This window comes from Eretmochelys imbricata, chromosome 3, assembly GCF_965152235.1.
Source record: "Eretmochelys imbricata isolate rEreImb1 chromosome 3, rEreImb1.hap1, whole genome shotgun sequence".
Taxonomy (NCBI): Eukaryota; Metazoa; Chordata; order Testudines; family Cheloniidae; genus Eretmochelys; species Eretmochelys imbricata.
Window position 1 is genome coordinate 197,008,624 of NC_135574.1, and position 16,052 is coordinate 197,024,675.

Genomic DNA, 16,052 nt, shown 5'->3' on the forward strand with positions numbered 1-16,052 from the left:
TTACATTTCAGTCTTAAAACATGTAGAACATAGTTAAGTTAATTCAAAATAACCTACTTCTTACCTTAGAACAGCTGTTTTATTAGTTTCTTTCTTAGGAGGGAGTTTGGCTGCAGGTGGGGGCTCCAGGCTGGGGCAGAGTGTTGGGGTGCAGAAGGTGACAGGTACAGGCTCTGGGAAGGCGTTTGGTGCAGGAGGGGAGGCTGACCTGGGGCAGGGAGTTGAGGTGCATGGTCTGCGAGGGAGTTTTGGTGCTGGAGGGGAGTCTGACCGGGGGGCAGCCAATGGGAGCTGCGGAGCCAGTGCTGGGGGTGGGGGCAGCATGAGGAGCCCCCCCCCCCAGGGGCTGCAGACACGTGCCAACAGCCGGCCCCTTCCAGGAGCGGTGTGGGGCCACAGCTTGCAGGCAGCCTGCCTGAGCCCTGCTGCGCCGCTGGACTTTTCGCGGCCTGGAGATCACAATCGACTGGCAGAGGCTCAACAGGTTGGTGACCACTGTATTGTACATAATTATGGATTTATTTTTGTGCCCCGCGCCCCCATAGCTGAGCCCCTGGGCTGCAGCCCCCCTAAAGCCCCTGTGTTAATCCGGCCCTGTCCCCCAGCCCTGGGGCTCTGCTCTGGGGCTGGCACCAGCCAGGCACTGCCTTGGGGCAGCAATCCCGAGTCGGCCAGAGCGTGGGGCAGGAACGTGACTCCCTAACGAGCAGCACTCAGCCTCTGTGCCCTGGGGATGGGGAAGGCAGGCGCAGGATAGCGGGCCGGCTTCGATAATTGCTACTGCGCATGCTCACGTCGCTTATTAACAGAGAGGGGGCGTGGTTCCTCCCTGCTTCGTCGGCTCCCGCCACCTCACACCCCGGTTGCCATAGCAGCGGGTTGGATGCGCCTCGCGCGGCCAGCATGGCGCTGCCGGATCCGGTCAGAAGGCGGCTCGGCTCCTTCAGCCGGACTGTGTTCAGCGACAGCAACCGCACCGGCCCGGAGCGCCGAGGCAGCAGCGGCAGCCTGGGTAAAGAACCGCACCGCCCTGCCCGCAACAAAGATGGCGGCGGCGGCATCCTCACAGGGGAGAGAGGGAGAGGGTCGCCGCCAGGAACGAAGATGGCGACGCTAGCCTCGCTACAGCGGGACTCGGGGGAGCGCCGGGCTCCACCGGGCGCTGATGCGACGGCGCGTCCCTGCCTGGTTCCGCGGTGTCCCCGCGTTCAAAGGCCCCGGGTCGGGGGGGGAAGAATGACCCCCTAGCGCCAACAGCTTCCCCTCACCCCAAGGGTGGCAGCAGCTGCCGCGGGGCGCGGTTCACCCCCTGGCTAGAAGTAGTGAGAGCAGCCCGAATACAGGGTGTCCGCCTTCAGTCCCCCCGCTACTCACACTGTCCCCGCACCACCGCTTGGCTCAGGTACCCCGCGCAGCCTGGCCGTGAGGCTGCCTTATTGGGGGCTAGAGCCTCGCTAGGGGGCCGGACTGTAGTGCCAACCCCACTTTTGTGTTCAAAAATCACCAGTCAGGCCTCCCACCCCTGAACTCAGGAGGCCATCATCAAAATCATGAGATTTAACAAGTATTAGGTTTGTGGTTGTTTTTCTGTGCCTTGTGGTTTTGAGTTAATAGGGTTTTGGCCACTTTTCTTGGCAACCATGGGGGCTAGAAACAACTTAAAAATGAAAGCTGAGATTCTCACACAATCACAGGACTCCAGAAGCTGGGGCTTTACAAAAAGCACCAAAAATTATGAAACTTGGAGTACATTATGGGATACCATTAGACATCAGCTTAGGGCAAAACATACTGTGCCTTTCTGTGAAAATATTACTGTTCTGACAACCACTGATCCCTTCACATTTAGCCAGGCACTCAAAGTAACTTGCCAGATACTACTACCTAGCATTTTTCATCCAGATATCACAAAGCACTTAAAGAGATCAAATATATCAGGCTTCCACTGGCACCAAATTTAGGGGATATTTTAGGTGTTTAAATTTGAGTTGGACCTGCTGAAACAGAGACACTTAACAGGAAATACAGGTGAGGCAATCATAAAGAGGACCTTCCACCCCCACAAATGGTGGTGATTGCTGATTCTTCTATGAGCTGCACTTTGAGTAATGTGAGAAACTTTCAACAGTCAGCTTATTGATCATTAATTCAAGATTTAATGTGATATCAATAAATTGGATAATGGGAGAAGGAAACTTGCCAGTTGAAACAAAACTGTTCCCTGATCTCATTTTTTAAGGACTTGCTTTTTATACTTTTGTGTCTCTAGTTTTTTTGAAACTATGTGCAAATTCTAAATACTGTAGAACTTCACCTCCCACTTAATATTGCAGGGGTCAAAGTTTTGTTTTTCTGGGTTTTAGCAGCTAATTTTCTTCTCTCCATAGTGTTTGATTTGGAACTCCATTTTCTTTAATGTACATTCCAAACTAGTGGTTCTCTTTTTATAAAAGCACAGTGGATTGACATTGCTGGAGTCTAGAATTTTCTATACAGAAGAAAGGTATTGTGTCGAGACCAAGTGATGCAAGATTCCCCACCAGCATGCCTGAGTTCTGATCTTTAGGGATCAGTTTTAATTTGAGGATAATCAAATATATATGCTCACTTAAGCCTACACCCTGTTGATGAGACTACCACATTGCTAAAGTCAGGCCTCAGGAGCTCAGAGTGCAGGTCAGTTCAACTGCACTGTCTACTCTCCTGAGCTGGCCTGCTCTCCTTTTGAGCTTCTCTTCCACCCATTCATGTTTTGCAAGTGTGGCAGCAGAACAGCTGCTTAACCCCTTCCTTACTGGTGTAGGTTTGCATACACTTTCACACGTAGATTCTTTAGAATACAGTTGTGATGTAGCAGAATTCTTCTGTTGCACATTTTAACACACTATACTTAACGTTGAACTTGATTGATCTCATAGTCCAACCATTATTCTGTTGGTTGAAGTTGCTATGTCTTAAAGTAGAGGTTGTTTTGTTTTCTTTTAAAATATGGTATCTCATAGAGCTGGAGGGGACCTTGAAAGAGCATCAATTCCAGTCCCCTGCCTTCACAGCAGGACCAAGTACTGTCCCCTTATTTTTGTCCCAGATCCCTAAATGGCCCCCTCAAGGATTGAACTCATAACCCTGGGTTTAGCAGGCCAATGCTCAAACCACTGAGCTATCCCTCCCTCAGTAGCAGCTGTTTCTGCTGTATGTAGGAAAGAGAACGTCTGGCACAGACCTTGGGTGATGAGGATTTCTCTCTCTCTCTCTAGATAATGAAATAGTCTCCAGTTTGCCATTGCAGATGTCCCTCTATTTCAACCTTTATTTTTTCCCATTTTGGTGGGTGAGCAGTGTTGTCATGCTCCAGCTGAAGGTAAGTCCTGAGGGAACATATCCCCTCCAACATCTGTGGTGCCTGTCTGAATCTTATTTCCTCACACTGTCTGCAAGACTATGGGTTTGTCTTCACTACCGGGGTAAGTCGACCTAAGTTATGCTACTCCAGCTAAGTGAATAACGTAGCTTAGGTCGACTTACCCCAGTGTCTTCACTGTGCTGCGTCAATGGGAGACGCTCTCCGGTCAACTTACCTGAATCTTCTTGGGGAGTCCACTAGAGAGCACTCTGCTGTCGATTTAGCAGGTCTTCACTAAGTCGATACCCACAGCATCAATTGCAGCAGCCTTGAGCTCCGCGGGAGTGAAGACAAGCCCTAATATTCGGCCCTTCTACTCATTACCTTCAACCCAGACATGGAAAGTGATACTTAATAGAGTGCAGTGTCTCCGCAGAAATGTCAGAGTAGTTGGAGGGACAGGAGTTCATGACAGAATTAGTGGCAGGTTTGGTTGGAGGTTGACTGAAAAATCAGGGGCTATGGCTTGTTGGGTTTCAGCAACATTGACAGTGCTGCATGAATTTCCAGATCACAAATACCATAAGCTTCTGTAGAGCCGTATAAAATAATGATAGTGCATTCCATCCCTCTGGAATTCCTACTTTCTTCCTCTCTCTAGTACCCAGTCTTGCCAGATTACTACAAGTTCATCCTGGTCACAGTAATCGTCCTAGTCTCTCTAATTGAGGCCATCCGACTGTATCTTGGATACATGGGCAATCTGCAGGAGAAGGTATGTTCTGTTGACCTCCTTGAGCATCAGTTCAGGAGCCCTAAGGGGCGGAGTATGATGCTTTGAATTAAAGACACATCACAATTACATTCACTTATAAAGGAGCACTTAGTAATTGGACTTGAACCAGGGTCCATGTCCCTAGGTAAATGCTCTGTCAGTTGAACTAAAGGAGCTGGTCACTTTGCACAAGTGAGCAGGGGCTCCTTTGTTTCTGAAGTTCACAAAAGGACAGAATCAGACCTGGCCTTTGTAAGCCTCCTGGAATAAACAAAGGACTTAAATTTAGTCTCTCTATGTTGTGGGGTGGACGAGGAGCACACACAAACTTCAAAATCACCTTCATATTAAATAATTTACTTCCCTCGTTCTGGTTTTATGCATTTCTCCAGTCTGAGCCTCTCTTCTGCCAGTTATGCTCTTTCGGTGTCTGTCTATCCCTTTCATTCCCTCATTTCAGTTCCTTCCCCCTTTCTTGTTTTTTTGTTTTGGGGATACCAACCTCATTTTCCCTCTCTCTTTTCTTTGATTCCTGCTCCAGCGACCTCACGTCACTGAAACCATCCTCTTCAGCTTCATGCAGCTCTCTGGAAGCCTTCCGTCATATGGTGGGTCTGCTTAGAAGTATTGTAGGATAGAGTAGTGTAGCATGTGATGCTCCTAGAGCTGGCTGATCCAGGGAGCAAGGGACCAGGCTCACCAGGCTCTGTTCCATACTGATACATACTGACACTAAACTTTCAGTGCAAGTCTTCTTTTTCTGCCTCTCTATTTATTGTTTCCTTCTGTCCTGACTTATTGCTCTGATCATTTAATTCTCCTTGTACCTTGCCCTTGGAAGACCATGCTTCCTGCTCCAGTCTATAGCACTACCTTAATGATACTGATAGAGGGAAACTGATGAGAATCAAACTATCCCCACTAGCTTTACTCTGCTACTTCACGTCACCTGAGCTGCTGAACATCCTATAGACTTCATTGCCACAGATGCAACCATGTGTCTACTTTTCCCTGTCACTTTGGGATGGGGTGGGGGAGTAAAGAGGATCACACTTGGCTGGCAGTTATGGCAGGAACAGTGGGGAGGCCAGTGACCACATTTCACTCTGCTTCTGCTGTTACCAGGATGTTTTGGGCTCACAAGGTGCAGCAGTAGGGCTAGGACTTCTCTGCAGAGATTTTAGAAGGTGATGGGAACACCAGGGAAGCCCATGATCATCCAGTGAATTTAACTCCCTGAAGCCCTGGATTTAGTTGAAAGAAAAATCGAAATAGTAAGCTGATTTCAGAGTAGTTGTTGGCTAGACATTTATGTTATCTCTTTGTTTCATAGTAGAGCTGGCTGGAAAATGGGGTTTCCCCGGCTGGAAAATGGGGTTTCCCCTGTTGAAAATGTTGACTTTTCAGCAAAAATTTTAAACTGAAATACTTCAATTCTGAAATGCTACCACAGCACATCAGGGGAGTTCTGGTTCACATACCACATGCTCCTCTTATTCTTGATCAGCTTTGCTCAGTGCTTAGACTGTATCATATGTGATACATCACTGTCTCCAATCTTGTTTAAGGGAGCTGGTGCATCATGGGAGTTGCACAGCCACATTGCATCATGGAAGATGAAGTTCAGCTAGGAGCCAAGCCCATAAGAATGGGTGCATGAGGCAATTCAACTACAATTCCCATGAGACACAGCAGTGGTATAATCAATTAAAATTTTCACATTTGGGGCATTATTATTTTGATGAAAGATAGACATTTTCCACAGAAAGGAGATGGTTTTTGGCAAATAATTTTGTTTAGTCAAAAACCCCAATTTTTCACTGAAAAATAGTTTAGACAAAACACTTTCAACCAGGCCTATTTCTTAGCAATTCCATAGCATACGCAGGCTTTGGGAAGAGGGAGAATGGATTTTTTACAGGATACATGTTTTTGGTATGTACTCCAACTGTGTACACATTGCTTACATTGTTCAGTTGCCATGCTTTAATAACAGTTGATATTAGACGTGATGTCTTTCTGTTGTAGGTCCCAGAACTGGCTGGCTTTTGGCTCCTAAGTCTCCTCCTGCAGTTGCCCATAATCCTCTTCTTGCTCTTTAATGACGGTCTGAAGATCCAGCCACTAGAGCGAGCAGTCCACATCATTTTTGCCCTCTTCCTCACCTTCCAGGTCATTGCGGCTTTTCTTGCCTTGAAAAGAATGGTGAACCAGCTAGCAGTTCATTTCAGCCTTAAAGAATTTGACCAGCTGGATGATCATCCCAGATCTGATTATCTAGCCTGGAAGAAGAAGAGGGTGCAGGCTCCATGGCGGGTAGGACAAAATTTTGAGGAGGCTCCTCCATCAAATATTGATTGGGAGTCTGCACTCAGGGCCTGACAGGTTACTAGGATAGAGCCTCAGGATGAACGTCTCTTGCTGCTATAGTCCCATTGTTCCCATTTCTTTGGCTCATTCTCAACCTTCCTATTTGTCAGAGACCCTAAAAGTAGTTGTTCTGCCACAGCCAACATTAAAGATGAGAGATCTGAACTTTGCTGCAACATCACATTGGCATTATTGGCTCTGCCAGTTATACAGTTGATTTCATTTGTATACAGTTATTCATTGGATGAAATGCCTGCAGCGTGGAGTTGGTAGGTTTTATAATTATGCAAACTTTAATTTTTTTAAATTGTGTACAGAAGATTTTTACTGTTCATGATTTTGCACAAGGATATTTTGTTTACAATAAATTCATATTTTATTCATTTTAATAAAATTTCACACTATATAGCCTCTTCTGTCTACAGATCTGAGTACACTGTACAAACGAGTTTAGCCTCACACTAGCCCAGTAAGATAAGGAAGTATGCAGAAACAGACATAGAAAGGGATGCAGAAACTACAGTGATGGTCATGCTACAAGAACTTAAAAAGCTTCAAGGACAAAGTTTCAAAAGTGACCTTTACCTTTGGATGACTCCATTATTGGGAGCTCCAGTCAGAGAAACTATTAATTCAAGAAAACACCATTTGGTTCAGCTGAAGTTTTGGGTACCCAGCACCTCAGAGTTAGGGCCTAGTTGTCTAAAATGGAGCACCCAATAATTGAGCCACACAAAATTACAGGCCATTTAAACATTTAGATATGTGATCTGCTCAAGGGAATACAGGAAATCTATGTCAGAGCGAGGTATATAACCCTGGTCTCATTTTAAGGTCTCTGTATTAATGTCTGGACTATCCATTCTGGTAATGGCTAAAAGTTTGTTTCTCAATATTTGGTGATCAAAAGTTAATTTAATTTAATTTCTTCTTGTGGATCCCTCTGTCTATCAGCAGAGCAAAGGCAGTTGCATATGGGTGCAGGGCAGGGCTGGTACATGGACACAGGGTTAATGAAAGGGAGAAGGGTAAAGAGGATAGGGAATCTAATTGCACTATGAAGGAAAGATGCTATATGGGTAAGGATGGGATTTTTGTAGGCCCATTAGAGTCTTACAGTGCAGAGGAATGGATAGTGGCCTTGTCTCATATCAAAATTGGATTTCCTCGGTGGGCAGGAGAGAGGGATGTTGGGTGACTAGATTCTGCAAAATATTCATTTAAATGTTACCTATTAATAAAATTCAAACCTGATGGAAGCAAGTACTTGCAGCAGCGGTTGCCCCAACTTGCACCAGGTCTGGCTTTGACTTATTTTGCAGAAATATGACAAATTGGAAGGAATTTGTAAGCAGGAAGTTACCTGAAGTATCTGAAGAATTATTAAGATTGGGGTCCTTCATTCAGAGTCTGTAAGGGAGACACAGGTGAGTTTTAAGCATAGGAACTCTGGCCCTGCCCATGAGTTTTGCATTTAGAAGTTATACCATTTGAAAAATCCTTTTTTTTCCCCAATAGTCCTGAGAATTCCTTTCTAAAATAAAAAACCTTTTAAACTGTATGCAGTAGCACAAATTGTCATCCTGCCACTGTGTAACTACTGCACAAAGCTGAGCTTAAATCAACCGCTAGAGATCAGAGCCCAGGTCACCTCAAAGAGAAACTTTTCAGAGGCAATTAAAATAAGGCCTAGAAAACAGAACAAGAGACCCTAATAGGCGAACCAGAAGTATCAATTCTTGTTTATCTCTTCACTAAGGAGTTAACACAAGGTATAACTCAAGTGTTTCTGTTAACTCTATTCTACACATACACAGAAAACCCGCTAACTTATTTGTGGTTATGGTAACACAAATTGGTTGGTACAAGTGGGGATATAGAGCAGACCTTGAGTGAGCTTACCTCCTTAGCCCCCCAATACAACCTCTCAATAGTATTGATTAGGTTAGTGCTGTGATAACAAGTGAGAGCTGCTAGTCCTCCAGTGCCTTCCCTACAATTCTCTTAGGGTCCCCTGTCCTGTAGTCTTGTCTTGCTATCTACTTGTTCCCTGCTTCCTGACTGAAAGTCACCTCCTGCTGCATACAGGTCTGCCTGGCCCTCATTCCCCACATTTGCCCACAGCAGCCAGTATCAGCAACTGCCCTCAACCACGTCTGGTAGAGAGCTCCTGTTTTGTGATAATGGTGCCAAGGATGACACATTTTCAGAGTGCTGACAGCTGCAACCAAGGTACTGATGAATCTCTGACTCAGGTCTTACAGAGTCCACAATTTTGGGAACAAGAATTGAAATGCCAAGATGCATGATGACATTTTGAATAAACTGGCCAGGTGTAGAATTCAATGAACAGGACCTCAGTGCTGGAGAACATCAAAGGGATTAAGATGCTTGTACCTCTAGAGTGCCCCCTTGTGGACAGAGGTTGCTCTGTGGCACCCTGCCTCTTTGGCCATTGTTTCTCTTCAGGTTTCAGAGTAGCAATCGTGTTAGTCTGTATCTGCAAAAAGAAAAGGAGTACTTGTTGCACCTTAGAGACTAACCAATTTATTTGAGCATAAGCTTTCATGAGCTACAGCTCACTTCATCGGATGCATTCAGTGGAAAATACAGTGGGGAGATTTATATACATACAGAACATGAAACAATGGGTGTTACCATACACACTGTAACAAGAGTGATCAGGTAAGGTGAGCTATTACAGCAGGAGAGCGGGGCGGGGGGGAGAACCTTTTGTAGTGATAATCAAGGTCGGCCATTTCCAGCAGTTGACAAGAACGTGTGAGGAACAGTAGGGGGGGAAATAAACACGGGGAAATAGTTTTACTTTGTGTAATGACCCATCCACTCCCAGTCTTTATTCAAGCCTAAGTTAATTGTATCCAGTTTGCAAATTAATTCCAATTCAGCAGTCTCTCGTTGGAGTCTGTTTTTGAAGTTTTTTTTGTTGAAGAATTGAAACTTTTAGGTCTGTAATCGAGTGACCAAAGAGATTGAAGTGTTCTCCGACTGGTTTTTGAATGTTATAATTCTTGACGTCTGATTTGTGTCTCTTTATTCTTTTATGTAGAGACTGTCCAGTTTGACCAATGTACATAGCAGAGGGGCATTGCTGGCACATGATGGCATATATCACATTGGTAGATGTGCAGGTGAACGAGCCTCTGATAGTGTGGCTGATGTGATTAGGCCCTATGATGGTGTCCCCTGAATAGATATGTGGACAGTTGGCAACAGGCTTTGTTGCAAGGATAGGTTCCTGGGTTAGTGTTTTTGTTGTGTGGTGTGTGGTTGCTGGTGAGTATTTGCTTTAGGTTGGGGGGCTGTCTGTAAGCAAGGACTGGCCTGTCTCCTAAGATCTGTGAGAGTGATGGGTCGTCCTTCAGGATAGGTTGTAGATTCTTGATGATGTGTTGGAGAGGTTTTAGTTGGGGGCTGAAAGGGATGGCTAGTGGTGTTCTGTTATTTTCTTTGTTGGGCCTGTCCTGTAATAGGTAACTTCTGGGTACTGTTCTGGCTCTGTAAATCTGTTTCTTCACTTCAGCAGGTGGGTATTGTAGTTGGGTGGATGCTGTCAAGATTAGCCAGCACATGGGGCTATCCACCCTGTTTCATACTCCATGAAGTGAGGGCAGCCTTGCCTCATGCTTCCCTTACTTTCCTTAAGTGGGTTCTGCAGAGGGGTGCTTCCTGCCCACCAAAACTCATCATCAAGCCCATAACCTATGAGCCTCCCCTTTTTAACCCTAACCAGGTAAGCACGACCCCTCATTACCCTAACCCTGGGCTGGGGAGCCCTTCTGACCCCAGTGTTAACCCTAGGCCGAGAAGCCCTTACTTTTGTAACCTTAACTTTATGCCAGGGAGCCCTAGTAATACCAGGCAGGGAGCCCTCAAGACTGCAACCGTAACCCTAGGTCAGGGAGCCCTACAAACCCCAATGCTTACCCTAGGTCAGGGAGTCCTAATGACCCCAACCTAACCCTAGTCCTGGAATCCCTATGGGCTGAATGCCACGCATAAGCCGGGAAGCTGTACCTTTTGTGACCCTAATCCTAGGCTGGGAGCCCTATCCTTTGAAACCTTAGCCTTCGCTCAGGGAGACCTACTGACCCCAATGCTAACCCTAGGCCGGAGCACTGCTCTTTTCAACCCTTACCCTAGGCCAGGGAGCCCTGCTGACCTCTAGCCTAACTCTAGGCCAGGGAGCCCCGTCGATCCCAACTCTAACCCTTAAGCAAGCAGTCCTACTCTTTGGAATCCTATCCCCAGGTCTAACCCCAACGTTGCAAGCGTTTCCTTTTCTAACCCTAACTTTCACCCTGGGAGCTCTGCGATTTGTAATGCTAACCCCAGTCTGAGGAGCCGACCTACATTGTGGGATGGAGGAAGAGTGGACACACTTTCAAAATCACCTACTGTCAAGGCTAAATCCCCACTCTGTCACTCCGAATGCAGAAAGTGAGGTCCCGCAAGGATTCTAAAAAATTAATACTGGCCACTTCAGGCTTGTATTACACTCCCAAGGTTACAGCTTCTCTCTGACCTTGGCTTGGTAAACGCTGCCACCACCCAAATGCAAAAAAAAACCCTTTTAACCCAGGAAGGAGCAGTTGGGAATTCCTCCATATGGGGTACGCTCAAGCCCTTTCCCCATCCCTTCTGGGGAAGAGCTGAGAAAGAAACACAGAAAATTAACTGTGGCTACCAGCTAATCAAACAACATGCACAAACCTCTTAGGACACCAATAATCCAATCCTGTTCTTAAAAGTAAATTTTATTAAAAACAAAAAGGACAAAATACTTTTAGAACTTAGGCTTTTGCTAGATTTTAAAAGAGCAATTCCAAAAGTTAAGCATCCAAAATAGCTTTCTTGGGGGTTCAGCTTAAAGGTTACAAGCAAAGAAAAGCATCTGGGGTTAGCACAGAGGAGTTCCACAAGCCTTAAAAAATAAACAGAAATAAACCTGATCACGTCGAGCTAAACATTCTGATCTATTTACACCGTTGGGTTGTTAAAAGTAGTTCTAGATATCTGATTATTTTCATATCTCTTAACTTTACACAGCATTCCTGCTGCCCTGTTTCTTCAGCCCAGAGAGCAACAGACAAAGGGAAAGTGTCTTTCCCAATTTTAAAAAGTTCTACCTTCCCACTGGCTCTTTTGATCAGGTGCCCACTCCTGTTCTTTTACCTGTGGGCTTGTTAACTCTTTACTGGTAAAGCAAGCAGAGAACAGATACCAAGAGGGATTTTACAGCTAACTGGGTGGCCGGGTGTCCATCAAAGGGAGCTACTCCCCCCCTTCATGTATCACACCCACTATTAAGTAATATACTCCCCACATTCTGGTCTTTTACATTTCTCTAAGCAGTGCCTCATTTCTGTCAGTTGTGCTCTCTCAATGTCTATCCCTTTTATCCCCTCACTCCAGACCCTGCCAGGCTTTCTTCTGTTTTTGTTCTGGATTCACTTCACTCTCTATTCTCCGATTCCTGCTCCATGACTGAAACCATCATCTTCAGTTGTATGGGGCTTTTCAGAAACCATTAACTCTGCTCCTTCAGTCAGCAGTTGTGCAGGGACTGATTTATATGCTATTTTGGTATTTTATTCTATGATTTAAAGTAAGGGTAAGATAGTAGAAGGGAGGGAAGTGGAGCTGAATCAGTATAAGAAACCAAGCCATATTCAGGCATGCAATGGTGAATACAATAGAATTAGAACTGGGAGACGTGTGCCACACTAAAGGATTCATATGCCATCAAACAGCCAGTGACTCACACACACAACTTTCAGATTTTCAATAAGCTAAGTAGTTATTCTCAATGGCTCTTCCCTTTAATGCAACAGCTTTAAATGTCAAAGTTCTAAATAATGTCATTAAAAGGAAAAACACCCAGCCAGAACTCAGCCTCCCACATTCTCAGATAATTTTACTTCAAGAAACTAAATTTTCCACAGGGGCAAATTCTGGGCATGAAAAGTAGTTGGCTTCAGTAGACATTTTTTGCTTCAGCCAAAGAAAAGAGGAGTGGGCATAAAATTTGCTGAACACATACCTCTTCAGATTAAAGATCAATTTAAAGATGGAGCATAGCTGCTGGGTTATTCATAACAATGGGCTTGTCATATGCTCCCAGTCAAAAGCAAAAAAAAAAAAAAAAAAAAAACTTTTGAAAAGAATTTCTTTAAAATATTCCAACACTTTGGGGAAGGGGAAATTATACTTGAAGGAGACTGCAGCTGTACACCTATTCTTCACTGGGACAGAGCTGATAAAAAGACAAAAGAAGGAAACAGGTGCAGCATTAATGTTTCTATACCAACAAGTCAATCTCTCAGATTTCTGGAGGGAATTATATCCAGTGGAATGAGATTACACGTGTATTCATACCCTCATCAACTAGACTAGAATAGATTTAATATTAATCTCTAAATCCTTAATGTAGCAGCAAAATTTGCAGAAATTGGCAAACAGTCAGTTCTTGCCCCATTGGAAGTAATAAGAGAAGGTTACTTACCTGTAACTGCAGGTTCTTCAAGAGGTGTGGTCCCTACTGTATTCCACTGAGGGTTACACATGCACACCATGCATCGAGAGTCGGAGATTTTGAAAGGTAGCGTCTGTGGGTCCATGCATGTGCCCTGGCTTGCCTCATGCTTCTGTCCAAGGTGATAAAGGGCAGGGCAGACCGACTGTATCTTCAGTTCCTTTTCTACCATGAATTGACCAATCTGCAGTAGAGGGGAAGGTGGGTGGGAAGTAGAATACAAATAGGGACCACACAGTCTGAAGAACCTCCAGTTACAGGTAAGTAACCTCTTCTTTGAGTGAAGGTCCCTATTGTATTCCACTGAGGGTGGTTGACAAGCAGTACCTAAGTTGGAGGAGGGTGTGAGGATGAAGATGGAATGATCGTGTGAACTGCCATGCTGAAGGAGGCATCTGCTGCAGAGTCCTGCACTAAGATGTACTGTGCTGCAAAGGTGTGTACTGAACACCATGTGGCTGCTCTACATATGTCTACAAGCGGAACATCTTGAAGGGAGGCTGTGGTTGAAGCGTGAAGTGGAGTGAGCCCTGTAAGTGAGCTCACAGTTGGTAGCAGAGTTTAATGCAACCGGAAATCCTTTTGGTGATTCGCTGAGAGGAAATGTCTTGTCCAGAGTCTCGCTGCTACTGCAACAAATAGTCGAGGAGACTTCCTGATTGGTTTCATTCTCTGCAGGTAGAAGGCCAGAGCTCACCGTACATTGAGGGAATGGAGTCCATGTTCCTGTTCGGAAGCATGTGGCAGAAGCCAAACTGGTAAGTGGATGGCTTGATTGATGTGAAACTGGGAGACCACCTCTGGTAAAAATTTGTGGTGTAGATGTAGGGAGACTTTATCTTTGTGGAATACCATGAAAGACGGGTCCGCCATCATTTAGCTCTGAGTTCACCAACCTGTCTCATGGAAGTAATTGCAAGCAGGAAGGCGACTTTCGTGGAATGGAGGGACATAGAGCATGAAGCTAATTGGTCAAAGGGTGGCTTCACTGGCATAGAGAGAACTAGAGTCAGGTCCCATTGGGATGCAACAGGTGGGAAGGTTCTGATGACGGATTTGTCAAAAGGGAGGTCTTCAATGGTGTTTTGGACCTCCTTAGGAAATCCAGAAGAGTGGACATAGGGCTCTCTACACATGATTATCGTCCATTGCATCTACCACAGATTGAAGGGTAGTTCTGGCCACGAGCTTCCCTTCTTTAACAAGTGCTGGAAAACAAGCGTGATCTTGTTGTGGAAGTCTATCAGCAAACTCCTTGAATTTGGTGTAATTCAGGAAATAGGCTTTGTTAGCCAAACATGGCTAGTTCGTGATTCTAAATTGCAGGCTGGAAAATGAGCATACTTTAAGACCCAGAAGATCTAAGCACTTCCCTACTTTGTCTGCTGAAGTAAATTGAGGGTGCTGTTGTTTAGATCTTTCTGCAGCAGCCTGGGCTACAAGGGAATTTGGACATGGATGTGAAAAAAGAAATTCAGAGCCTTTGGCTGGAATGTAGTAGCATTTTTCTGCTCCTTTGGAGGTAGCTCTGCATGTGGCCAGTGCCATACCATTCTGGAAGGTTCCAGTGTGGCTTCGTTAATCAGCAATGCTATTCTTGCCAGCACCAAGATGTGAAGGATATCCTGAAGCTTGTGCTGGGAATCTTGAATCTCCTCTAAAGGGATTTGGAGTTCCTTCACAACTATCCTGAACAGCTCCTGGAATTCTCTGAAGTCATCTGGCAGGCAAGGAGGTGATGCAGCTACCATGTGATCAGGAGAGGAAGAGGGGAATCTTGCTGATTCCAGCAGAGGTGCTGGAACCAGGCTAAAAAGTTCTTCCACTATCAGGTCTGTATGCCTGATGGAAGGATCCCTCAAGGGGGAAGCAGGTAATGGTTCCCTTGTGGATTGGGCCAGTCCCGGGGGGGGGCTATTGTGCCCAGGGTACCCAATATGGCCAGTAAGTCAGATCCGATGTAGGTGGTGGGGCTCCCCATGGCATAGGGTACCATCGTCTCCGTGGTGGCTGGGGTGGTAAGTGTTGCCATGGATGAGGTGGTTTCTGTGGTGCATAAGGATGGTAAGCTAAAGGTTGTTCTTCTCCTGGTTCTGAGTCATCAGAGGAGGAGAAGATGGATCCCATTTCTAATGGTGGTATCGTCAGAGCTGGTGGAAGAGTGTAGAGCATCGATGCAGCGGGTGAGGGGCCCCAAACTGAGGGCATGTCCCTTGGTGGAGATTTAATCTCTCTAGATGTGGAAGGGCCCGATATGGAGGCGGGGAGGTAACTCCAGATCCAGGAAGGCAAAGACCTCCTGGGGAACAGCTATGGTTCTGGATAGTCCTGGTGTGAGAGACACTCTTTCCTTCCCAGTCATTGCAACCAGGTGCTTGGGTCTTTCCCAGCGTGAGAGGGTCCTGAGCCTTGTGGGGTGCTGGGGATGGTGGTACCGATAGATTAGCACCCAGAACCACTGGGTCCCATTGTTTTGGGGTCTGTTTCAAGTGCCTTTGGGACTTAGACTGTACTCCGTTCCCTTGAGCTGAGCTGGTGGAAGGAACTTCCATCTTCTTTTTGATTTGGAGGAAGACTTAGCCCCATGCTTATGGGAGTACTTCCTTATCTCTCGACTAGGCCCCACCCTGGGGGTGATTCCACCGGCACCAGACTTGGATGTAGTGGGAGGTGCACTCCTCCCCGAATCAGGCTGATGTGCAGGGAGGGTTCCCTGGCCTGGGTCTGAGTGCAGTCTCATGGCTAGCTCCATGAGATGTTTCCAGAGGCAAAGTGCCCGGCCTTTTCGGGTGTGGCTGGGGAAGGATGGACAAATATTGCACCATGCCGTGATGTGAGCTTCTCCCAGGCAGTGCAGGCAGCATTGGTGGTCATCGCTTCCCAAGAAGGATCACAGGCAGGAGGCACAAAGTTTGAAGCCCGGAGTCCTGGGCATAGTCCAGTACTGCATGTGGGTATGGGGGTAGGGAGGAGTGAAAAACCCTAGTCTATCTAAAACAACTGGCGCT

General features: G+C 46.0%; 1 protein-coding gene across 1 annotated transcript; it reads left to right on the forward strand.

Moving 5' to 3' along the window:
* The first annotated feature begins 865 nt into the window (after positions 1-865).
* Positions 866-13,806, forward strand: TMEM17 (transmembrane protein 17). The gene is made up of 5 exons (XM_077812199.1): positions 866-1,012; positions 3,258-3,361; positions 4,005-4,118; positions 6,147-6,434; positions 13,723-13,806. Exons 1-5 carry the CDS (start codon positions 904-906, stop codon positions 13,804-13,806), a joined length of 699 nt encoding a protein of 232 aa, XP_077668325.1. The 5' UTR covers positions 866-903.
* Positions 13,807-16,052: the final 2,246 nt, after the last annotated feature.